The 27,062-nt window shown below is 45.4% G+C and overlaps 1 protein-coding gene across 13 annotated transcripts in view; it reads right to left on the reverse strand.

Annotated features, from left to right (window-relative positions):
• The window catches only part of LOC137376020 (prolyl 4-hydroxylase subunit alpha-2-like), a 132,929-nt gene extending 114,689 nt beyond the window's left edge, over nucleotides 1-18,240 (reverse strand). For 5 of the 13 annotated variants that reach the window (XM_068043943.1, XM_068043940.1, XM_068043951.1 and 2 more), the window contains exon 1: nucleotides 17,986-18,240. In XM_068043943.1, the coding sequence (XP_067900044.1) occupies nucleotides 17,986-18,116 (131 nt within the window). In that variant the 5' untranslated portion in view covers nucleotides 18,117-18,240. Of the gene's footprint in view, nucleotides 1-5,768; nucleotides 5,886-17,985 lie in introns of all 13 variants that reach the window. The other 8 variants (XM_068043942.1, XM_068043944.1, XM_068043938.1 and 5 more) reach the window with 5 other exon arrangements.
• Between the last annotated feature and the right edge of the window lie 8,822 nt (nucleotides 18,241-27,062).

Here is a 27,062-nt window from a genome sequence, read left to right on the forward strand (position 1 = left end):
AGCAAGGACAGGGCTGAGGCTCCTCCATCACTACATGCTGATTATCCCTACCTACCTCATTTGCAGTCACCCACTCCTGTCCCTGACCATTGGCCACCTCTAATGTTTTCTCTACTCTAAGGGATGAGACTGCCTCCTGGAACAAAGTGTCCAGGTAATTCTCTCCCTCCCTGATGCTCCGCAATGTCTGCAACTCAGTCTCCAGCTCAGCAATTCTGAGCTGAAGTCATGCAAGCTGCAAGACTTGGACAATATCCAGGCTTGGGCTGATAAGTGGAAAGTAACATTCGCACCACACAAGTGCAGGCAATGACCATCTCCAACAAGACAGAATCTAACCATCTCCCCTTGACATTCAATGGCATTACCATCGCTGAATCCCCTACTAGCAACATCCTAGGGGCTACCATTGACCAGAAACTGAACTGGAGTAGCCATATAAATACCGTGGCTACAAGAGCTGGTCAGAGGCTAGGAATCCTGCAGTGAATAACTCACCTCCTGACTCCCCAAAGCCTGTCCACCATCTACAAGGCACAAGTCAGGGGTGTGATGGAATACTCTCCACTTGCCTGGATGGGTGCAGCTCCAACAACACTCAAGAAGCTCGACACCATCCAGGACAAAGCAGCCCGCTTAATTGGCACCCCATCCACAAACATTCACTCCCTCCACCACCAATGCACAGTGGCAGCAGTGTGTACCATCTACAAGATGCACTGCAGCAATGCACCAAGGCTCCTTAGTCAGCACCTTCCAAACCTGCGACCTCTACCAACTAGAAGGACAACGGCAGAAAATACATGGGAACACAACTACCTGCAAGTTCCCCTCCAAGTCACACACCATCCTGACTTGGAACTATATCACTGTTCCTTCACTGTCACTGGGTCAAAATCCTGGAACTCCCTTCCTAACAGCACTGTTGGGTGTACCTACCCCACATGGAGAGCAGCGGTTCAAGAAGGCAGCTCACCGCCACCTTCTCAAGGGCAATCAGGAATGGGCAATAAATGCTGGCCTGGCCAACGATGCCCACATCCCTTGAATGAATTGAAAAAAAATCACTGCAGACATGGTTGTCTGGGATTGTAGTGCATTCCACAGTTTCCCACATGTTGCAGTTGTAGCACACCACCGGCCCTGCCATCTCTGTACAATCTTTCTTCGTCAATTAGTTAATAATTCAAGCTGAAGTAATGGAAAGTTGTACTCACCTACCTTGGAGTCAGAAGAGGAAGTCTCACCAACTGCTAGAGGCTGAGAAAGATAGGAAAAGGAGCTGCTCTTTCCCCCTCTGCACCGAATTCCCACGTGCACCAAATTTCCAAATTCACTCTGGCAAATGTCTCACTCAGGCAACTGTCTCTTGCCCAACTCCGTCCCCTCACTGCGTCAAAATAGCAGAGTGGAACAATTGGATACTTCTGTCAGAGAAAGAAGCATGATGGGCTGAATAGCCCTCTTCTCTGCTGCATGATTCTATGTTTCTACATTTCCCACTTCCTGTCCTTGTACAGCACAAAATTGACTATTTTTGGATTAATAGATCCCCCTGAAATTCTTACCATTTCTCAACTATCTAAAATGTAGACCAGAGAACAGGGCTGCAGAGCTAAATTTATACCAGCAGTCTGTAATTTTACTCAGCATAGAATTACAGACAGTTGTACTTCCAAGCACATGATCACTTCTTTTCATGATTTTCTTTAAATATAAGCAGACACACTGTTGTGTGATTTTCTATTACCCAATAATAAAAATCCATATTGTGTGATGAATTCGGTTCTATAAACAGAAGATTTATTACAAGTTGATAGGTCTGTTTGGCAGTTTACAGCCTAAGTTGCAGTCTAATGAAATGTTTATTCTGGAGCTTCTGAAATTTTAGAAAGATTATGCAAGGGCATGTGATCTATCCAGTAACTAAGATATAGCAATGAGAACATAAGAAATAGGAGCTGGAGTAGGCAAAGCAGCTCCCAAGCCTGCTCCACCATTCATGGCTGATCCGCTACCACAACTCCACTTTCTAGCTCTGTCCCCATATCTTTGATTCCCTTAGCATCGAAATATTCTTGATGGAGAACTTGTGTTTGATCCCTCAGCTAGATATTGGACAAGCAAAGCTGATTGCAGAAGGTTCATTTCTCCACTTTTTTACCGACTTGGTTTACAACCTGGAATGTTTTTTGTTTACATATCCAGATATTCAAGTAAAGCAGAGATCAGAATGCAGTCCCTTATGCAAGGGCCATCCCTGCCATTTTCTCCTTTTTTAAAATTCATTCATGGGATGTGGGCATCGCCGGCTGGGCCACCATTTATTGCCCATCCCTAATTGCCCTTGAGAAGGTGGCGGTGAGCTGCCTTCTTGAACCACTGCAGCCCATGTGGGTTAGGAAGGGAGTTCCAGGATTTTGACCCAGCGACAGTGAAGGAACGGTGAGATAGTTCCAAGTCAGGATGGTGTGTGACATGGAGGGGAACTTGCAGGTGGTGGTGTTCCCATGCATTTGCTGCCCTTGTCCTGCAAGTTGGTAGTGGTCAAGGGTTTGGAAGGTGCTGTCGAAGGAACTTTGGTGCATTGCTGCAGTGCATCTTGTAGATGGTACATACTGCTGCCACTGTGCGTCGGTGGTGGAGGGAGTGAATGTTTGTGGGTGGGTGCCAATCAAGCAGGCTGCTTCGTCCTGCATGGTGTCGAGCTTCTTGAGTGTTGTTGGAGCTGCACCCATCCAGGCAAGTGGACAGCATTCCATCACACTCCTGACTTGTGCCTTGTCGATGGTGGACAGGCTTTGGGGAGTCAGGAAATTAGTTACTCGCCGCAGGATTCCTAGCCTCTGACCAGCTCTTGTAACCACGGTATTTATATGGCTACTCCAGTTCAGTTTCTGGTCAATGGTAGCTCCTAGGATGTTGATTGTTGGGGATTCAGCAATGGTAATGCCATTGAATATCAAGGACAGATGGTTAGATTCTTTCTTGTTGGAGATGCACATTGCCTGGCACTTGTGTGGCACGAATGTTACTTTCCACTTATCAGCCCAAGCCTGGATATTGTCCAGGACTTGCTGCATTTCTATACGGACTGCTTCAGTATCTGAGGGGTCGCGAATGGTGCTGAACATTGTGTACTCATCAGCGAATATCCCCACTTCTGACCTTATGATTGAAGGAAGGTCATTGATGAAGCAGCTGAAGATGGTTGGGCCTCGAACACTACCCTGAGGAACCCCTGCAGTGATGTCCTGGAGCTCAGATGATTGACCTCGAACGACCACAGCCATCTTCCTTTGCATTAGGTATGACTCCAACCAGCGTAGTTTTTCCCCCTGATTCCCATTGACTCCAGTTTTGCTAGGGTGCCTTGATGGCACTGTTGATGACGCCTTCCATCACTTTACTGATGATTGAGAGTAGACTGATGGAGCGGTAATTTTCTGGGTTGGACTTGTCCTGCTTTTTGTGGACAGGACATACCTGGGCAATTTTCCACATTGCCGGGTAGATGCCTGTGTTGTAGCTGTACTGGAACAGCTTGGCTAGGGGTGCGGCAAGTTCTGGAGCACAGGTCTTCAGTACTATTGCTGGAATATTGTCAGGGCCCATAGCCTTTGCAGTATTCAGTGCCTTCAGTCGTTTCTTGATATTACGCGGGGTGAATCGAAATGGCTGAAGTCTGGCATCTCTGATGCTGGGGACTTCAGGAGGAGGCCGAGATGGATCGTCAACTCGGCCCTTCTGGCTGAAGATCGTTGCAAATGCTTCAGCCTTATCTTTTGCACTGATGTGCTGGGCTCCCCCATCATTGAGGATGGGGATATTTGTGGAGCCACCTCCTCCAGTTAGTTGTTTAATTGTCCATTCACGGCTGGATGTGGCAGGACTGCAGAGCTTAGATCTGATCCATTGGTTATGGGATCGCTTAGCTCTGTCTATTGCACGCTGCTTACGCAGTTTGGCATGCAAGTAGTCCTCTGTTGTAGCTTCACCAGGTTGACACCTCATAGAACATAGAACAGCACAGCACAGTACAGGCCCTTCGGCCCACGATGTTGTGCCGAACCTTTAACCTACTCTAAGATCAAACTAACTACCTACCCTTCATTCTACTATCATCCATGTACCTATCCAAGAGTCGCTTAAATGCCCCTAATGTATCTGCTTCTACTACCACCGCTGGCAGCGCATTCCACGCATTTTTAGGTATGCCTGGTGCTGCTCCTGGCATGCCCTCCTGCACTCTTCATTGAACCAGGGTTGGTCTCCTGGCTTGATGGTAATGGTAGAGTGGGGGATATGCCGGGCCATGAGGTTATAGATTGTGGTCGAATACAATTCTGCTGCTGCTGATGGCCCACAGCGCCTCATGGATGCCCAGTTTTGCATTGCTAGATCTGTTCAAAATCTATCCCATTTAGCACGGTGATAGTGCCACACAACACGATGGACGGTATCCTCAATGTGAAGGCGGGACTTCATCTCCACAAGGGGTATGCGGTGGTCACTCCTAACAATACTGTCATGGACAGATGCATCTACACAGGCAGATTGGTGAGGATAAGGTTTTTCCCTCTTGTTGTTTCCCTCACCACCTGCCGCAGACCCAGTCTAGAAGCTATGTCCTTTAGGACTCGGCCAGCTTGGTCGGTACTGGTGCTACCGAGCCACTCTTGGTGATGGACATTGAAGTCTCCCACCCAGGGTACATTCTGCGCCCTTGCCACCCTCAGTGCTTCCTCCACGTTGTGTTCAACATAGAGGAGTACTGACTCATCAGCTGAGGGAGGGTGGTAAGTGGTAATCAGCAGGAGGTTTCCTTGCCCATGTTTGACCTGATGCCATGAGACTTCATGGGGTCCGGAGTCAATGTTAAGGCCTCCCAGGGCAACTCGCTCCCGACTGTATACCACTGTGTTGCCACATCTGCTGGATCTGTCCTGCTGGTGAGAGAGGATATACCCGGGGATGGTGATGGTGGTGTCTGGGACATTGTCCGTCAGGTATGATTCTGTGAGTATGACTACGTCAGGCTGTTGCTTGACTAATCTGTGGGACAGCTCTCCCAACTTTGGCACAAGGCCCCAGACTTTAGTAAGGACGACTTTGCGGGGTCGACAGGGCTGGGTTTACCGTTGTCATTTGCGGTGCCTCGGTCGATGCCGGGTGGTACATCCAGTTTTATTCCTTTTTATTGACTTCGTAGTGGTTAGATATAACTGAGTGGCTTGCTAGGCCATTTCAGAGGGCATGTAAGAGTCAACCACATTGCTGTGTGGCTGGAGTCACATGTAGGCCAGACCAGGTAAGGACAGCAGATTTCCTTTCCTAAAGGACATTAGTGAACCAGATGGGTTTTTACAACAATCGGCAATGGTTTCATGGCCATCATTAGACCATCTTTTAATTCCATATTTATTAATTGAATTCAAATTCCACCTTCTGCTGTGGTGGGATTCTAACCCATGTCCCCAGAGCAATACCCTGGGTCTCTGGGTTTCTAGCCCAGTGACAATACCACTATGCCACCGCCTCCCTGCTGCCACCACTACCTTCCCTCCACTCAGATCCTAGCTGGTGTGGAAGCTAATAACTTGTGAATGACAAGGTCGGGGTTAGGCTCAGTGCTGATGTCCTCTGTAGTCAGTTTGCCCTCTAATAACTCATCATCAACGTCCATGCATGACAATTGGACAAAAGGCACCCTCGGTACTCTACCTAGTCAACAGCTTCAAGAAAGTTCTGAAGAACAGGTCACTGACCTGAAATGTTAGGACCCGGGTTCGATTCTGGGTACTGCCTGTACGGAGTTTGCAAGTTCTCCCTGTGACCGCGTGGGTTTCCGCCGGGTGCTCCGGTTTCCTCCCACAGCCAAAGACCTGCAGGTTGATAGGTAAATTGGCCATTATAAATTGCCCCTAGTGTAGGTAGGTGGTAGGGAATATGGGATTACTGCAGGATTAGTTGGTCGGCACAGACTCGGTGGGCCGAAGGGCCTGTTTCAGTGCTGTATCTCTAAATAAATAAATAGATGCTGCCAGACCTGCTGAGTATTTCCAGCATTTCTTGTTTTTATTTCAGATTTCCAGCATCCGCAGTATTTTGCTTTTATTCAAGAAAGGAGAAAACTGGAGAGAAAAAAAAACTAGGTTCCATTGCACAATTGCTTTTTCATCTGACAAAAAATGCATGTTCAGTGGCTTGAAATGGATGCTTGTGGAATTGGGTGACTCAGTATTTTTACTGACATTGTCTGTCTCATTACATTACTGTAAGTGACCTATGATATAAATACCTTCATTCTCCTCACCTCAGAACAAGACGAAACAGGGTTTCCTTGGGCCGTAATATTTTAAAGCTCTAGGGTGGAAATAACAATGCTCATAATAGTGAACATGAATTGATTTGCAAGGCTTAACATGAAATATTTAATACAGTGGCAGGCATGCAGATTTTGTGGGCTGCGGTTCTAAAAAAGTGGAGAAGCATCACTGACTTTGGAACACAGCAATCAAGAGCACTCCCTAACTTGTATTCAAGGGCCACAAAATTAATTAGCCCTGAGCAATGACTTGGATGTGAGGAACATTCATGTAGCTCTGCCATAAGGTAACTCCATGTGCTTACTTTCAATAGTTTTTTTGAAAAAAGCACGCTCCCTCTCTTTAATGCCAGAACTGAGCTGGAGGGCTGTGAATTCATACTGATTGAGCCTGTGGGAATAACTGATTTGCAAAGAGCTACATTTGAAGAGTTGTAGGGTTTTAAGTGGCCCTGGGTTGCCTTCCAAGTTAGACATAAAAAGACAAGTAGTTCCCAGTAATTCTTTGCTGATCCCTGATGTATTGGGACATGCAGAATAACCTCACTGTTACCTCAGCTGAATCACTGTGCAGTATTTCCAACAGTAACCTTAAACTAAACCGGAATGCTGTCAGCTCTATTAAAGCTAAACTTGTTCCAACAGATTATGGTTCTGCCTCAGTAAGGTCACGACTTTGATTCATATGTGTGGAGCCAAGACTTTAAAATGAAGATGGTTAAAAAAAATTAATATAATTTAATTTCTTGGAGGCTACTTCCATTAAAATATATTTTATATTGAATAAGGAGGAATCAATTCCCAAGGGCCGAACTAGTAAATTGCAGTGCTGCACAATTTTGTTTCATAATGATCCTGTGCAGGGTCTCAGGATGTTTTATTAATTCAAAAGGTGCTACAAATCCCGTTTCCCCGATCACCCCTGTGCTCGTTGACCTACATAGGCTCCAGGTCAAACAACATCTTGATTTTAAAATTCTTAATCTTGTTTTCAAATCGCTGTAATCGCCTCCAGCCCCTCCTGCACTCCTCTAATTCTGGCCTCTTGTGCATCCCTGATTTTAATCACTTCACCATTGGTGGCCCTGCCTTCGGTTGCCTATGCCCCCAAGCTCTGGAATTCCCTCCCTTCACCTCTCCACCTTACTTTATTCCTTCAAGATACTCCTTAAAACCAACCTCTTTGACCAAGCTTTTGGTCATCTGACCTAATGGGCTGGATTTTGTGCTCAAGGCCAGGCTCCCAGTGCCAGACTGAATAGGCCACTTAAGGGCCTTTGCCCACCTCCACGGGTATTTTACCCATGGCAAGCGGGTGTCCGGTAAACGTGAAAAGCTGCACAGTGATACCTGGCGGCCTCTCAGCGCACCGGGGGGGGGGGGGGGGGGGGGGGGGGTGGTGGTGGGCAGAGGGTGCCCGATTGAGGGCTGCCCCCGCTTCCTCAACCACCCCCAGGACCCGAGACACCCCCCTTCCCTCCAAACAACCACCCTTGCCTTGTGGGTCACTACTGATTCCCATGGCGGGGCAAACCCCAACTTACCTGTCCCGGCTCCATGTCCTTGGCTGGGCTGCAATCCCAGCAGTGGCCACCGCTCCCGGTGGCACTACAGGGACTAAGAGCTGCCAGCCCAATGATTGGCCGGCAGCTCAATGAGGCGGGACTTTCTCCCTCAAGCAGGTGGAAGTTACGCCTCAGAACAATTAAAGCCCGGAACCCATAAAATGCAGGACGGATCCCCGGGCCGGGCAGAAGAGGGTTCATCACCGACTTTTACGTCGGTGGCCAGCTCCCATCTGCCTGGCGTAAAATCCAGCCCATTGTGTGTGTCTTCCTACATCCCTCTTGCCTCCTAGTCAGCTGAAGAAAAAGTTATAATAACATCATATTTGTAACCTACAACATAATGCCTGGGAAAAAGGGTTGATGGGTAACATGCAACTATATTCTGTTCCAACATGCAAAACAGTAGCACTGACAATGTAGCAGGAGTACAAGACCAAATTCACATGCCCAGTTCCTTTCATAGCTGATCAGCCAACTCAGTAATAAAAATGTGCAACTCTTTTTGTTAAATTCTTTCATAGAATGTATGAGTGTCGCTGGCAAGGCCAGCATTTGTTGCCCATCCCAAGTTGCCCTTGAGAAGGTGGTGATGAGCCCTTCTTGAACTGCTGCAGTCCATGTGGTGTAGGTATTCCCAAAATGCTGTTAGGAAGTTCCAAGATTTTGACCCTGTAATTAGTGTTTTAGAAAATAAAATTAAACTTTATTTTTATGCTTTTCCTACAGGGCCACCCAAAAGTGAGCTGGCACCATGCAGTATACTACAGATGGAAGGATACAATAGAATGGGGCCAGACGGAACAGAGATCTTTGTGTTAGGCCTGGTGTCAGCTAGCAGAGTCGGCAGTGCTCCTGCCTCAGGGTTAGAAGGTTGTGGGCTTGTGCTCCACTGCAGAATGAGCTATAATCTATGTTAACTTTGTGATGCAGTTCCCGTTACTGAAACTCATAGCTACCTAGTTAAGAATAGACCTGTAAATAAATACTGATGTTACTTAACAGATCAGGTTTCCCTTTACTGATTTTCAAATGTAAAATTTTTAGATACAGCAGGGTGAAGCCCTTTATATTTTGGCTGCACCTCAAGCCAAATCAGTGTGAAACCTAGGCCTGCAACCCATTGTACATAATTAATTAAGTACGCCGATCATTTTAGGACTGCACACTGCAGACTCTGGGAACTGACTGGATTGCAAGGATTAGCGCAGTGTTCTCAGAATGTGATCCGTAGACCACTGGTGGTCCACGAGGGTCCTCCAGGTGCTCCACAGGCTGGTCCAAAATACAAGTCACTGAAGCTGGCATTCAACAAGAAAGGTCGACGGACTTTTGGCTCCACACGCAGGGTTCAAGTATCCTGGACTCGCCGACACAGCTCTGAAGTACCTATTGCCATTCCCAAGAACATACAACTGGAAGATCGGATTTTCAACACTTGTGAGGCTGAAAGTAACGAGGAACCGGCTGAACGTGGAGCCTGACATGAGACTGAAGCTCTCCAGCTTGGAACCAGACATCACCTCATTGTTGTCTCATCAAAAGCAGTGCCATTCTTCCCATTAATTCTAATGAGTTTCTTTTTGTGGTGGCAAGTGAAACTGAGTGGGGTAGGTGACCAGTAGGTGGCCTTTAGCCCCGCTTCATTGGTCCATGGACGAAAATGTTTAAGAACCGCCAGGTTAGAGCTATGTTACAACTTGATTCCCATTGAAAAGCCATGGTTGGTTTAAGTAGCTGAATAGTTAAAGAAAGTATCTTTCATAACTCTCAGGACATCCCAAAGCACTCTACAACCAATGAAATACTTTTGAAATGCAGTTAATGTTGTAATGAAGAAAATAAGGTAGTCAATTTGCACACAGCAAAGTCACACCAACAGCAATCAGATAATCTGTTTCGGTAATGCTGGTTGAGGGATAAATTACGGTTAGGACAACAGGGAGAACTACCCTGCTCTTCTTCAAAATGCAGTGGTATCTTTTACAGCGACCAGTGAGGGCAAACGGGATGTCTGTTTAGCATCTCATCTCAAAGATAGCACCTCCACCTTTCAACAGTGCAGCACTCCTTCAGTACTATCAGCTTCGACAGTGATCAAGCCTCTGGAGCGGAACTTGAACCTACAGCCCTCTGACCTCAGAGGCAAGAGTTCAACCAACTGGGGCACAGCTGATTTTTGCAAACCCAATTTTAATCTGAAATGGTTTTATTCAGGGGAGGGAATATGTAGAAGTAAAATTTAAAAAGTTAAACTACATACAATCTATATCCACTGAGGTGGAACTTTGTTTTAAATTAAAATATTTTTAAAAGTCCAAAATTTCTATTCCCATTCACTGAGAACTAAGTCAGAAATGTTTACTTAAACAGTAAAACATCCACCTTTTCCTTCATTCAACCTTTCCATTAGGAGACACAAATCTTTGGTTGGAGTAGTTGGATAAATAAACCTTGTTAAATGGACAGCTTGAACATCCCTCGTTTATGGGAGTGGCCAAAGTCAACCTGAACTTGTTCTACCAGTAATAGACAGGGTTTTAATAATTGTTTCACACTCACTTCAACTCTCAAAGTGTTGGACTTGTGCAGAAATAACAGCACATTCTTTAACAAGTATGTCATTTAATAGTAGCTCCAACATCTGAGGAATTTAACCCTTGATCCTCACAAAATAGCAAGTGGCATCAAGCCCAAGTTGTTCAGGACACCTTTCCTTTGCGGGCACTGAATGCATTCTGGAATACACCTCAAAGCATGGATCTTTAAATAGTATCTTCTACTCTCAGTAAACAGTTCTCCCAGCCTCAAAACTAATAGTTTATTTCCCTGCCGCCCCAGTTCATTTTGCTTGGCTCAGCATGCTTCAGCCTTTGGAAACTGAAGACATTTGGACAATTTAGTCCATCCAGTTCAGACAAGCTACCACATTCTTTCACTTCAGAAATATTTAACATTCCAAAACTAACAGGAGAGACATTAGCAAAGTACACAGTCATGCCTACTGCAGTAACACTGACTAAGGACAACTGTACATGAATGGATCAAAGCACACTACATGCATTTTTGACTCGGACACTAATGAATATCCTGAGGCAATACCAACATTATAATTACTACACTTAAAGACAAGGACAGTTCTGTGTGATGAATTCCCAAGTTCCATCCTACAGTGGCTTTACTTTTCAGTAGCCTTTGAACTGCAGCACATCTGCCTATGAATATATTTTAACCTAAACCTTAGGTACAAGAGATGTCCATTTTAGAAAAGGAACCTTTTTCCGTATCTCAGCAGGGGGACAAGTTTAATGCTCTTGACTATCAAAACATGTCCAGAAGCTTGAAATTCTTGACCAAAACACTCACAAATCAAACTGCTAGGTTATACTTTTACAACAACAGCTTGCCATCATATAGTGCATTTATACAGAAAAAATTCCCAAGGCGTTTCACAGAAACATAATCAGGCAAAAATGGCTGACAAGCCAACAGGTATTGTTTGAGTTGAATTTTCAGTAATCAGCACCAGAAGATTGCAGCCTTGGAGGCTCTCTGGTATTTCCACTCCCTCCCATCTGAGCTTATAAAGCATCCCAAGATCCTAACCCTGAGATAGCAGAACTTCCTCAAACATAAACAGCCAAATCACAAGAAACTGGAGAGCTATAAACCTCTTGGGTTGGATTTATTCTTCCTCCAGCGTGTTCATGATCCAAGTTTGATGCCTTCCCTATGATTCACACTTGTCACAGACAAACAGCAATCAGGTTCAATTTTTAAAAGATGGATTATTTCCGGGGATGTACTTTGCATTGTAACTGGAGCTGAATCTCCTCAGTAGCCAGTTGGAGTCCAAGGTTAAGGAAGCTGATCTGTGAGATTTCCAATGGAGCCACCATCAACACTTCCCCTCCCCTGCCACTGCAACCCCCTACCCTCTTTAATTGTTCTCTCAGAGGATTTTATTTGGATTTAAAAACACAAACACCAGGATTGTCCTTGGAGGTTCTCTCAAATCAGCCACTGTAACTTTGGTGAATAGACGCATAAATGGAATTTGGGACAATCTTCCAGCATCCAGTTAGGAGAACCATCCCAAGCTCCTGCCCCCACCGAGGAAATTCCTGGTGAAGCAATGCAATGCTGATATTCGTATGTAAACAATTTCCGCCCAGTGATCACACACTGGAAATTCACAGGAACTGCTGGTTTCACACCCGAATGTACTGTGGGCCATAAGTATAAGATTGTTACTAATTAATCCAATGAGGAATTAAGGAGAAATGTTTTTACCCAGAGAATGGTTAGAACGTGGAACTTGCTACTACATGGAGTAGCTGGGGCTTCAAAGGGGAAGCTAGATACATGAAGGAGAAAGGAATAGAAGATCTTGCTGATAGCATTAGATGAAGTAAGGTAGAAAGCTCATAAGAACCAGCATAAACCTGTAAATACCATGCAATACTGTTAGTGTAGTTTTCTGCAGGTTAGACTTAATATTGCACAGTGGAACTTGATGAGAACTTGGTCAGCAAGGCAGATAAATATGCAAAATTAAGCAAAAATATTTAAACCACTGATTGCCCCTCCCGGGGTTGATGTAGGGGTCATTTGAATTGCTGGTGCCTTTAACCAACACCTGCAAAGGAAGTGGACCATTATCACACACATGCACACATTCTGACTCAGGAACATAAATAGTCTTCATAATGTTTAAGCCCTCAAAGTATGTTTAGGGATTGGAAGCACCAATGGAAATCAGCTTTTCAAAACCAAAACAAAACTGAGGAGTGATTTTGCCACTTCATCCTTTGATGCATATAATATCACACATTGGTCATCATTCATTGTGTGTTTAGCTACCCAAACAGTGTTGAATTGTTTTCAGGGTCGATTGGGAGAACCTTAAAGGAAATTCCTGGTGCTTGTGTTTAAATCCCAGTAGAAGCCCCCGCCTTAGAGAACAAAGGGTGAGGCCCAATTAAAGGTGTGGGGGAGGTGGGAGGGGGGTGCAGGGAACAGAAAATAAAACATGCAGGTCAGATACACATAAAATCCAATAAACTCTGTACAATGAACAGTCAAGAAGTGACAGTAGATTGTGAATTCCCTCAACTTGTGATTGGTTTGGAGCTTTTCTTTTGCCACTCATGCACATACTGGTCACAAGCCAACTCCAGACTATGCTTAGGCCTGTATCTCATTATTGCTCTATGATATGTTGTATATACAGCCTAACAACCCAAAATCAAGCAAATGTCTTCACCAGCTACGTCTGCTTGATGTTCTCTTCACAATTCTCATCTAAGTCCAGCTGTAATGGTCCGAGTTGTGAAAACTCAATTTCCTCCATTTTGAATCACGGGGAACTTTAATCTGACCCACCTATTGCGAAACAGGATTGAGTGCATTTGCTTTTATTTTGAGTGCATTTAGTGTTGCACCCCGTCCGTGACCCACTAAAGCCAGCAAAGCTCCAAGTTTTATCCCTGCATTTGTGGTCATTTTGCAGACTTGAAGTGGGGCAACAACAAAGGCACTGCAACTGGTCTCAGTGCCTCCAGACTAGGGAGGAGGAAAACAAAAAATTAGCCGGAGTTCAGACTCCTTTTTGCTATTCCCGTGGATTTTGCTGATGTTGGGTGAGGACAAGGAGAGGCTTGGCTGCAATACCATTAATTGGTGAATCACGGCTGCATCGCACTCTCTAAGATCATTCGAGAACGACCACTTGTAAACAACCCAGGCTGACATTTTCCATGCAGTCAAATTTACAGAGGATAGAACATTGGAGGCTGCCAAGGAGTAAGTTAGAATAATCAAGTCTAGAAGTACTAAAGGCATAGATAAGAGTTTCAGCAGCAGATGAGCTGAGGCATGGGTGGGAGTCACGCAATGTTACATAGGTAAGAACATAAGAAATAGGAGCAAGAGTAAATAAAGCATATGGCCCCTCAAGCCTGCTCTGCCATTCAATATTATGACTGATCTTCTGCCTCAACTCCACTTTCCCACCTGCTCCCCATAACCCTTGATCACTGAGAGATCAAAAATCTGTCTGTCTTCGCCTTGAATATGCTCAACGATGGACTCTCCTCAACCCTCTGAAGTAGAGACTTCCAAAGATTCACAATCCTGAATGAAGAAATTTTGCCTCCTCTCAGTCCTAAATGATCAGCCCCCTATCCTGAGACTGTGCCCCTTGTTCTAGATTTCCACAGCCAGAGGAAACAACCTCTCAGTGTCTACCCTGTCAAGCCCTTTCAGAATTTTATATGTTTCAATGAGATCACCTCTCATAAATCTAAACTTCAGAGAGTATAGACCCAATTTACTCAACCTCTCATCATTGGTTTCTGAGATGAGAGGGTTGTCCATCCTAGTGAACCTTTGCTGTCCTGCCTCCAAGGCAAGTATACCCTTCCTTAGATATGGAGACCAAAACTGCACACAATACTCCAGGTGTGGTCTCATCAAAGTCCTATACAATTGTAGTAAGACTTCCTTACTCTTGTACTCCAATTCCCTTGCAATAAAGGCATTTGCTTTCCTAATTGCTTGCTGTACCTGCATGCTAACTTTGTGTTCCTTGTACAAGTACACCCACGTTTCTCTGAACATCAACATTTCAAAGTTTCACATCTTTTAAAGAAATTACATTTTCTAATCTTGCTACCAAAGTGTACACTTCTCTACATTATACTCCTTCTGCCACCTTGTTACTCACTCATATAACCTGCCTAGATCTCTTTGGAGCCTCTCTGTGTACTCCTCATTTGCTTTGGAAATAGGCAGATGTGTGGTTTAAAGCTCATCTCATGGTCAAATACGACACTAAGGCAGTCTTGTTCAGCCTCAGACAGTTGCCAGGGAGAGAAATGGAGTTGAAGGCTAGGAAACAGAGTTTGTGGTGGGGACCAAAGGCAATGGCTTCAGTCTTCACAATATTTAGTTGGAGAAAATTACTGCCCATCCAGTACTGGATGATAGACAAGCAGTCTGACAATTTATAGGCAAAGGGCAGTCAAGAGAGGCGATGGTGAGGTAGAGTTGGGTGTTGTAGGTATACATGTGAAAACTGATGTGTTTGAGGATGATGTTGCCGAGGGGCAGCATGTAGAAACGAGGAGCGGGTCAAGGATAGATTCCCGGGGGAAAACATTGGTGACAGTGCTAAATCGGAAAGATAAGATGTTAAACTGAAGCCCCACCTACCCTCTCCGATGGTAGTAAAAGATTCCATGGTACTATATAAAAGAGGAGCATGGGAGTGCCCTGGCCAAAATTTATCCCTCAACCAACATCACAAAAAAAGATTATCTGGTCATTATCATATTGCTGTGTGGGATTTCGCCATGTGCAAACTGACTGCCACATTTCCTACATTACAACAGTACACTTCAAAAAAGCATCTATTGGGACATTCTGAGGTTGTGGAAGTTGCTATATAAATGCAGGTCTTTCTTTTCTTGTTATGAAGTACCAGGGTGCTTTCAAGAAATGGGAAATAAACTGAAGTGAGGCGATATTTTGCAATCTACAATTGCACACAAGTCTCAGGATTCTGCTGATCTTTGTTAATTATTTATGAATGCCTTTAGGTGAAATGTAACCTCGTCATTGCCCACGTTTTGTGCCAAAGCATGACTGCAGTTTTCAAGAGTTTCAGCAAAATTAAAGTAATTACCTGACTACATTTTGGGAATAATGAAACTTTTGTCTGACGTTTGCTCTGAAGCTGTGTGCAATCCGTTGGGTCTTGCCTCGTTACCAGAATGTACTTCAATTGCCACAACTCGTCAGTTCAAGACAGTCAACACTTGGCACAATTACAACCATTCTACAGCAAACAGCTTCAGAGTTGCTCCACTTTAGTTTTCTTCATAAGCAGCAATTTCTTCTCAAGCACCTCAAAACATTAGGTCACTTTTTTTTTTAATGGCCTACTTCACTGCAGCATACACCCACGGAGCACATTGTTCCACTTAAGAGGTGCCCTCGCAGAAGTGTTCCAGGAACAATTTTGCTTGCCAAACACATGCACACTGCACTGATGGAGGCTGCATCAAAACACATAGCAAGATCTGAAATAAGATGTACTCATGGCACTGTCTGGTGGCACCATTGAGACAAAAGAAAAGGCTTGCAGTTCTTCTGGTTATTGAGATCAAGCTGTTCAGTTTGTTGCACACCAGAAAGCTAATCTGATAAGGCACTTGTATCCTGCCAAGTGAGTGAAATGAGAACAGAGTCTTGGGACATGGGAAGCAAACAGGAGACAGCGGAGCCTGAGGTGTGATGAACACAATGTTGCAGGAACTCCTACTGTTTGGCAATAAAGGGGAATCTGCATCCATTGCAGACTGAAGGCAATCCCTCAGCCTCTTTCTCTTAGGTGTCATCCATGTCTCAGCGGGTAGCACTGTCACTTCACACTAACAGGCCTGTGGGTTCCAGCCCCACTCCAATGACTTTGAGCATGTATGCTAAGCTGACACAGCCAGTGCAATACTGAGGGAGTGCTGCACTATTGGAGGTGCATTTTGGATGAGATGTTAAACTGAAGTCCTATCTGCCCCCTCAGGTGGATGTAAAAGATCCCATGTACTATTTGAAGAACAGGGCTGTTCTCCTCAGTTTCCTCGCCAATATTTAACCTTCAACCAATTATTTGATCATTAACACATTGCTGCTTGTGGGATCTTGCTGTGTGCAAATTGGCAGTGATGTTTCCTACATTACAACACTTCAAAGGCACTTAATTAGATGTCAAAAGTTCCTGAAAGATGCTTTTTAAGGCAAGTCTTCCTTTCGCTTTTTTCTTCCTTATGGTTAACCACTCTCTACCTGACAACACTTCTTAACAAGTCAAAATCCTCCCTGGTTTATAAGGAAGCATATTAAATACATGACAGATATGTATAGCATCCCTGGAAAGGGAGGGGAAAGCACGGAAGAGAAATTTTTTTTTACATAAAACAGGTTGCGGGACCAAAGCACTGTCATAGCCAGGTAGTGAGGATGCTTCGGAAGGATGGTGGTAAGAATTTGGGAAAGAACTCCACAGATCTGGGGCATAGTTGCCTGGGGCGACTTTCAGTCAAATTTCCCTGTCCTCTGCTAATAACCTCCTCATAAAAACAAAATCAATAGGCTGGATATTGGGTCAGTTAAAGGTGCTACCTGAGTAGGCAAAATAATCCAGTCCCTTTAAGAGGGATTTGCAAGGATGCGGGGAAAGAGCAGGGGAGTGTGACTAACTGGATTAGGAAGAGCTAGTTGGGAATCGATGGACCGAATGGCCTTCTGTGCTGGCCCACCCATTTGCTGGCGAGATGCCGCCAGCAGGGTTGTTATTATTTATGGTCAAGAAATGTACCCACCCACAGCTGAAAACAGCTTTCACAAACAAGTATTGGAACAAAATCATTTCTCTGTCTCTTTATAAACCTCACTCCGGGCTGAAAGTGAGGAATTGCTCTCAATATCCGACGTGTGCTACAGCGAAAAGATCGCGAAGCTACTGAAAGGATCAAAAACACACATCAGACCAGCAGCCCAAATATTAATGTAACTAAAGCTTTTCAAGACTCGATTCGAACTCTCCAGCACATGTTTTACAATTATTATTGTACTTAGTGGGAAGAACGTTAGACACGTATTTCCATCGCCAGAAATGTTAACAGACTTATTACTCTGTAACTGAACGTGGCAGAGAGAGAGAAAAGGATATGGCTGGAACATTCTGACTAAAACACTGGTTATATAACAGTGGCAGACACCTTAATCATGAACTTCCAGCACAGCTTTGTATGGAGTTACGGGCAGAATTTGCAAAGGAACGGGAGTGGCATTTCTACAAGGTTCAGATCTCCTGAAAACACGTTGAACATAAAACGGGGTCAAAGAACAGGAGAGAGAGCGAGACAAGGCAGAGCTGAGACTAAATCCATTCACCGCGCTCGCTGTGACTGTCTGATTTCTGATTGCTGCTGAGATTTCAGGCTGATTCTTTAATCAGGTGCTTTCTCTCTAAGAAACAAGATCCCAAGACCTCCCAGTCACCCCTTATCAACCCCAGGGATATCTTACCTCCTGTTGTCGTCTACTTGTTGATCCGAGGCAACTCGGAGCTTCTCTCTCTCCTTTGCCTTTCTGCTCTGATTTTCAGATCTGAAATCTCTCTCGGCTGCCACGTAGTGATCGGCCCCCGAATGCCACATTTCCCCTAAAAACACCGCCTCCCAATTCAGCTGGAAAGAGAGACCAATCCACTCACCAGCTCGTATGAAAAAACCCCCAGGGTTTATAGTTAACTGGAACCAGAAACAAATCTGCAAGATTACCCCACTCAGGACAGAATTGGAATAACGTACTTTGTACTTTTTAAAAGTAGATGAATAGAAAATTATCCTCTCTTATACAAACAAAATAAACACAAAATATTTCACAACACTATTGGAACCAAATACAGATATATTGGGCTGGCAGTGATCTCTCAGACCGCATATATTTTCCAGCAAGTTTGCCCGAGACCTGCTAAAATTCAGGAAAAAGATAAATTAAGCACTCAGGCTCGTATGGGCCATTTGTTTTGATGATTTACGGTACGAGAAAGCTGCTCCGTTCATTATCCTGAAATGGAATCGTGCCTTTATGCACGCACGCACTTACAGGTGCTGGTTAGACGTGGGAGAGACCATCAGAGCTATATTTCACTTTAATTTTTTTAAAGTATTACATTATAACTACTCTTAAAGGGAAACAACATCTTTAGCAGCCTAATGTATTTTACTAAGCAGCAACCCTTCTCCAGTATTGATATGCACATCTATACATACATAAAACAGAAAATGTTCGACTTCAGCAGCACAACAGAAGCCCATGCATCCGAAGTAGAATAAAGTAGTTTAACATTTAATATAAAATAAAAACAGAAAGTGCTGGAAATACTCAGCAGGTCAGGCAGCACCTGTGGAGAGAGAAGCCAGGTTAACGCTTCAGGTCTGTGGCCTTCCAGCAAGTGTGCCCTGGACCTATTATAATTCCGAAAAAAATAAAATTGAGCACTGTACTAATTATAGTTGCCCAGTCTATTGTCCACTGTTCTGAAAGGTCACAGGCCTGAAACATTAACTCGGCTTGTCTCTCCAAAGATGCTGCCAGATCTGCTGAGTATTTCCAGCACTTTCTGCTTTTATTTCCAAGTGCTTTAATGGCTTTGTAGTGAACCTTTTTTTTTATTTGTTCCTGGGATGTGGGCATCGCTGGCTAGGCCAGCATTTATTGCCCATCCCTAATTGCCTTTGAGAAGGTGGTGGTGAGCCTTTTTGAACCGCTGCAGTCCATGTGGGATAGGTACACCCACAGTGCTGTTAGGGAAGGGGTTCCAGGATTTTGACCAGGCGACAGCAAGGTAGTTCCAAATTAGGATGGTGTGTGACTTGGAGGGGAACTTGCAGGTAGTGGTGTTCCCATGCATTTTCTGCCCTTGTCCTTCTAGTTGGTAGAGGTCGCGGGTTTGGAAGGTACTGTCTAAGGAGCCTTGGTGCGTTGCTGCAGTGCATCTTGTAGATGGTACACACTGCTGCCACTGTGCATCGGTGGTGGAGGGAGTGAATGTTTGTGGACGGGGTCCGAATTAAGCAGGCTTTGTCCTGGATGATGTCAAGCTTCTTGATTGTTCTTGGAGCTGCAACATCCAGGCAAGTGGAGAGTATTCCATCACACTCCTGACTTGTGCCTTGTAGATGGTGGACAGGCTTTGGCGAGTCTGGAGGTGAGTTACTTGCCGCAGGATTCCTAGCCTCTGACCTGCTTTTATGGCCATGGTATTTATATGGCTACTCCAGTTCAGTTTCTGGTCAATGGTAACCCCCAAGATGTTGATAGAGGAGGATTCAGCAATTGTAATGCCATTGAATGTCAAGGGGAGATGGTTAGATTCTCTGTTGTTGGAGATGGTCATTGCCTGGCACTTGTGTGGCGCGAATGTTACTTGTCATTTATCAGCCCAAGCCTGGATATTGTCCCGGTCTTACTGCATTTCTACACGGACTGTTTCTGTATCTGAGGAGTCGCGAATGGTGCTGAACATTGTGCACCTGTGTGACCCACAATGTGATTTCACCAACATGGTGGTCTTCACGGCCGGCCAATCTTACGAGATGCTCCCTCTGTGGCAGAGGATGTGGTGAAGGCAGGCTGCTTATTCGTGCCTATCTGGGCCCGAGATACCCATGGCAGCCATCCATGTTGTGGGGGTGCTGCGGGGGGGGTGGGGGAGGCAATGCTGCTAAGAGCAGCCTCCATCAGGGGGCGTGACTCCACAGCTGCTTCTCCCATCGGAGAGGACATGGGGCAGATGATGATGATGGCGCCACCTGAGCAGTGGCCCCTATTTGTCACCGCCGCAGCCCTTTCATGGCATCCCTGATCGCTGGAGGGTCCACCAGCTGGAATGCAGTTGGCATGTGCTCCATGCCTCTGTAGGTCATTAACGCCACTGACAGGTCAGTGCACATTTCCTGCATTCACTCTGAGTGATGCCACACATGGTTGTCCATGAGGTTTTCCACTCTCTCAAGGGAGGAGCTTACGTGCTCAAAGAACAGTGACATTTTGGGGTACGTAAGATAAATAGACTCCTCAATTTTCATTCCATAACTCCATAGTGCCTCAGGGAACTCTGACATGTGGGCACGTATCACACACAAACAGGTTGAATTTTTCCAGCTGGCCGCCGAGCTTCAAAAACGTGAGATTTATTCCGCGGAGCCACCGCTATATTTAACGTGGAAGCTCATTTACATGGCCGGGGCTGACCGCACCCCCACCCCCTGCGATGACGTGGGAGGGGGTGGGCGTTCCATTCCGGCAACGGTGTCCGGCACCACCGCAAACGTGCCGGCAACATTTTTAAAGGGCTTCAAGCCCTTCCAATTCATTTAAATTTTTAAAGTTATAGGGAGTGTGATTTAAAAATGAAAACTTAATAAATGTTTCGTTACCCTTTCCCACTCCCCCAATGACAAAACAAATTATTACTTGCCCTCTCCCCCCAAAAAAACTTACCTTTCAGTCCCGACCTTTCCACCACCAAAGTTTATAAACTTTGAACCTTACCCCTTCCCACCACCCCTAGACCAATCAGAAAGGTTTCACCTTCAGAGAGCTGAAGGTTTGGGAGTCCAGGCAACCGGCTGGAATATGACAGCGGGATGGCCAACAAGAGCAGGTGGGTCATTAATTTATTAATTAACATATTTAAATTCTGCTCCCGTTGCTAAGCAGCAGTGGAGCCGCCATAAGGCAGGACCTTCCCGGTGTCGAGGCCCGTGGCGGGCTTCTCCCAGAGGCATTTTCCAAGCCCCCCTGCTATGACCCCTGACGTTGGGGGTAGGGGGAGGGGGGCAGGTAAAATCCTCCCCTATTTCCCCAGTTAGAGACATCTGTTTCATGACTCACGTGGCACTGCTTCCCCTCTCTACTGAGCTGGGCTGCTCCAGTCCTCCACCTTCCAAGAAGGACTAGCCACAGGCTGCCCAAAGCCTCCAGCTCTGAAGTAATGCGTCCTTCAACCTGTGCCACCATCTCTACTAACTTGCTTGGACTAACCGAGCTGCATGTGCCTATGCTGGTGGAGGGAGCACTGTTAAGTTGTGATGGTGCAGCCTTCGAGGTGTCTTCCTCCTCGGAGTTCTCAGGGACATGTTCCCTGCAAGTGGACTGCTGGCCCTCTGCAGCTGACCCTGTGAGAGACGTAAGAGAATATAGTGGGGAGATATCAGTACATTCAACAGATGCTTCTGCTCAAAATAATGTGCTGTTTTATGACCAAGGTGGGAGACGTGCACTGTTTTTTCTAGTTCCACTTCTCCACAGGTCACAACATATATTAAAATTTTTCCCACTTACTTTTCATAGTTCTGATGAAAGGTCTCTGACCTGAAACGTTAACTCTGCTTCTCTCTCCACAGATGCTGCCAGATATGCTGAGTATTTCCAGCATTTCTTGTTTTTATTTCAGATTTCCTGCATCTGCAGTATTTTGCTTTTATTGATTATAAACTGTTGCTGGAGCAAGGAAATGACTTGCTAAACAGATCAGCTGTGGTTGGAAAAAACATTTACATACTAACGACAGTGCTTGTGGAGACAAAGGACCATTGCCTGACACATTCAACCCACAATGGACTTTGATCATCAGACATTGAAGATGAGGAAGCTCACATTCCAATATGTCTGCTAAGATAGCCGAATCTACAAACAGACATGGTCAAACCAGCTAGTCACATGACTAACCTTCTGGGCAACCTGGGTTTTTTTTCAATTGTACACAGTTTCAACTGAGAGAGACTGTTTTTTCCTGGACTGAGAAGACCTCTCATGTCTGTTCTCATCTCTTTCTCACGGAACTCCAAACCCACTGAGGACATGTGAACCTAAAGAGAGAAAAGTCTCCTACAGTGAACAAGGTTTAAGAAGAATATTGGGCCCCAATGAAAAGCAAGACCTACCAACAATCAAGGACTCTACAGTGAGCTCTAAGAACAGTAACCAAAACCATCTTCAGATATTGCCTCAAACTTTTCCACTTTATTTCTTCTGCTCTTTTCTGTCTCTATCTGCATGTGTGTATCACGTATGCATGCTTGCGTGGGCGCGTTGCGTATCCGTAGGCATTAACTGAATTAGAGTTTAAGTTTAATAAAGTTCAACCTTTCTTCTTTAAACCTAAGAAAATCTTTTTGGCTGGTTTCTTTGCTTTATAATTGGAAAGCAGTGAACAAGGATTCACCAAGGGGGAGCTAAAAACACGGTTTGTTTAATATTAAACCCTGTTACAGTAAGACCAGGTGAAGTTAGAGAAGGAACCCTAGACCCCTTTCTTACCTGGTCATAACAGTCCTCAATTATAAGAGAGAGCTGAATGACAGTCAAGAGTTTTGACAGACCAAGCATAAAATATCAGGCAAGGACCCTTGACTTTAGTCATTCCCATTCCTACATAACAGCCAAATCAAGATTTTCATTAACAGAGGACTTCAATCAGATTGCTTCTCCACTGTCTTAACTGGTGAGAGCTCAAAAAATATAAATGATCATCGGACAAAAGAAACATGTTTCTTTCTTTTGTCTATTTGGATTTTTTTACGTGTATAAAGTACCTAAAGGTGCTGGATTAGCAGGTCAATGGGGTGGAATTGCTTTGAACAATATTTGTAATTAGTGCTTGTATAGTTTTCTTGTGCACTCTAATGAAGCTATTTCTTTAAATCGCTTAATGAACGTGGCAAAATATCTCTTTTAGGAATGTCATATGAAATATTGCTGAAAAGAATTTAATTTTACAAGAGTCTTACCAGACTGTTTATTTATAAGAAGAAGAGGGTGTGATGCCAAAACCACTGATGTGATGCATTAATAACTTATTTAGATCTAGCCTTAGCTGCACTTGGACCTTAATCTGATTTCCTACTTGGCAGTGCGACAGCTGAGATTTACAAATAGGCTGTTCCTCTGCAATTCCAGATAATAAATCTCTTCAAACATCCCCTCAGAAAGTGATAACATCTCTTTAACATATACTGAACCTTTGGGCTGAATTTTACCCGCCCCTCGGCGCGCAGGGAGACCCTGCATTCTTAAAGGGAGGGGGGATATGCAGGGGTCTAACTCTGCATTCTGGAAGGGAGATGGGTGGGGGGGTTACGCAGGGGTCTAACTCTGCATTCTGGAAGGGAGGGGGACTGGGATTACTGGAGGGAAAGCAGTGCTGGCATGAAGGGATGTACCATGTACCATCCTTCCGTTAACGGTGCACACTCTGTGTTTGTGAGGGGGCAATGGCATACTAGGCACCCTGTGTGTGGGGAGGGTGTCAGAAAGGGCAGGAGCATTACGGTGTTATGGATGGTGGGGGCAATCGATTCAGCTGGTAGGATCTTGATGTGGTCATGTTGTGCCACTCTGAGTGTTGGCCAAGATGGGCAATGCCATGGCACACCACATAGTTGATCCAGGAAAGCAGCTGATGTACCCATAAACACCAATCCCTGCCCTGTTAGGAACCTTCAAATACATGCAGGGTTCAACTTTATTTATCACACGGAAATAGGTATGGCTTATCCTACATTGTGTGATCCTGTGCACATGAGGATATGTACGCGCCAGAGGCAATATCAACAGGCAGGTGTGATCCACGCAGAGGCCCCCAGTCGTGAGCAGCAGCCCCCAAGGGGAGCTCGCCATTACGGTTGCCGTGCATCTACAGGCCCCACATGACATGCCATCGGATTTCAGAACACCAGTGCCTGAGGAGATTGAGCATGTAGAGAGGGTGGTGATACGTCTCGGTGCTCTACGCATGGATGACCTGCAGCCCATGGGCTCCAGTGGACATCCCATGCCTTTGTTCCTCATAGTGACAGCGGTTCTCAAGCCTGACACCTCTGCAGCCTTTTAGGGGCCCACTAGAGACCTTAGTGGGGTCACACAATCAGCAGTGCACCGCTGCATTAGGGAGGTCACCAAGGCCCTGCACCGGAGGGCCAGTGAGGATGTCCGCTTCAGGATGGACTCTCACAGCCAGGCCCAGAGGGCCATTGGTTCTGGCACCATTGCCGGAGAACCATAGATTGTAATGTTCATAGATGCACTCATGTGGCCATCAGGCCTACTGCCAGGTTACCACCTGCAGACGTCCATTAAAGGAGCCCTCTCAATCTAGGTGAAGCTGGTATGTGAACACGGCTGATGCTTGCAGCGAATATGTGACCACTTCTCAGGCAGCTGCCATGACACCTGGGACTTGCGCCAGTCCCGGCTACCACCGCTGTTCACTGAACTGGCTCAGATGGAGGGGTGGCTTCTTGGAGATAAGGGATATCCTTTGCAGACATGGTTCCCAACACCAGTGAAAGACCCCAACACTGCTGCAGAGGAGAGATACAATGTCAGCCACTGAGCTGCATGAGCCACCATTGAGCAGGATATCGGCATGCTGAAAGATCGTCTCCAATGCCTGGATGGATAGGGTGATGCCCTGTACTACGGGCCAAAAAGACCACCTCCTTTCCTTGTTGCTCTGCACAACTACACACCCAATAGGGGCCAGGCCTGGCATGATGAGGAGAGATGTCAACAGGATTCTTCCTCGGACTATGTGGACACTGAGGACCTACAACATGAAAGATGCATGGGAGGGCAGATGGCACCCAGACTCTGCACGCAGGGCTAGCAGTGAGTGAGCTTGGGATTTACAGAAGTGGCTTATCAGACAATGGCTGTCTGCTCCATAGGAACCAACATGAGCTCTGCAAGCCACACATCACCCTTGCTCACCTGCTGTGCACCAGTCCACATCTGCAGCATCCCTGTGTAAACCAATAGAGGCAGCAGCTGACTAAGCCAATGTCTATGTCACAGAGTCGTGGAGACATTCATGAGTAATGGTGGCATGGTAATGCTGTTATTGCATATGTTGGCTCTCCTGAAGGGCCAACGGTGCAAAGAGATGTGACATTGGCACTACATGCTGGCACACATCAATCACACAGAGAAAAGGACACACATGTTGGTGAGGAACATTTAGTGAAAGACGTATTTACATTGCTGTGACACCAGTGCATTCCCATTTGTGTCAGTTTGTTCTCTGTAAACCTCTGTAATACCTTTTATGGCTGATTTAAGTCTCACATCCTGGAATGTGCAAAATTAAGAATTTTCACCCAGGCGCGGCATGCCTCCAAGAAGGAATGTTACACTTGAGTGGGAGAAGAGGATCGCAACTTCACAGGACACTGGGACACAGCAGGGTAAGTATGTGGCAGCAAAGCGGAAAGTGCTGGGGTAACTCAACAGATCAGGCAGCATCTGTGAAGACGGAAGCAGAATTAACTTTCAGGTCTGTGAACTTGGACAAGTTAACTCTGCTTCTCTCTCCACAGATGCTGCCTGACCTGCTGGATTTCTGCTGACTTTCTGCTTTGCTGCCAGATTGACAGCAGCCCCACTCTTCAGCTGTCAGGTAAGTATTTCTTTGACAGCTGCCACGAAGCAGGAGCTGGGGTGCTTAAAATAGGGTCCCAGCACCTGTTGCACAACTGTCAAAGACTCTCTCGCTGCGCCAATTGTCCCGCCTCTCCCCATATAATATGGGGAGGGCGGCTCGGCGCCGTTATTCTAATGAGCCCCCGCAATTAATATCGTGGGGGCTCGGCAGCGGCCGGTGAATGCGGGCGCACCGCCAAGTTCAAAGGGCACCGCCGTCCAACAAAATTCAGCCCATTTTTGTGTGTGAATTTATACTCAACAAGGTAAAACACCTGTGTTCTTGAAAATATTGGACCCCAGTTTGGTTCTTAATTAGAACCTGACAAAATAAAGTCAGTTTGGTGCAGTAAGGAAGATTTTCTAAGGTTGGGATTAATGCACATTGTTGGAAAAGTGTAGTGGGGGTTTAACTCTAATCTGGATGTGCTAGAAATGACCCACTAATGTTTGATTCTGACACTAACATCACATAAATTAGTGAACACAATATTCCTACTCTTATTACTAAGAATAGAATAACATAAAAAATGTGCCTCAGAAAAAAAAAGTGGTTCAAAAACAGCCTATCACTGGAAATATTTAAAACTGGAATTTATGTCATGACTAACCTCTTCACCTCTCAAGAATAAGGAGCAACATGTGGAATTCTGTTCATGGATAGAAGCACAAAATAAGTGCATGGTCATGATCTACAGAAGAAATTGCGGCTGATCAGTCAATAAAAAGGCTGTGCTGTCTAACACTGAAACTAAATGCTCCTAACCTTGACATCCAGTTTGATCCTGAGCTGAGCTTCTGACCCCAGGTGCTCTCCATCACAAAGACTGCCTACTTCCACCTCTGTCATTGCCTGTCTATCCCTTACCTCAGCCCACGTATCGCTGTAAATTTCATCCATTCCTTTGTCACTTTCGGGATAGACTATATCAATGCTCTCATCCTCCATCCTGTGTAAACTTCAGCTCACCCAAAGAAGGTGGAGGAAGAAGAGAAGGAGGTCCATCAGCATCCTGCTTTTTAAACCCAGCTGAGAAGACGTTCTGGATGAAGTCCATCGATGCAATGGAGGGAGCGCACATCCAATGCTAAATACAACTAACGCAAATGATTCT

This window comes from Heterodontus francisci, chromosome 12, assembly GCF_036365525.1.
Source record: "Heterodontus francisci isolate sHetFra1 chromosome 12, sHetFra1.hap1, whole genome shotgun sequence".
Classification (NCBI taxonomy): Eukaryota; Metazoa; Chordata; class Chondrichthyes; order Heterodontiformes; family Heterodontidae; genus Heterodontus; species Heterodontus francisci.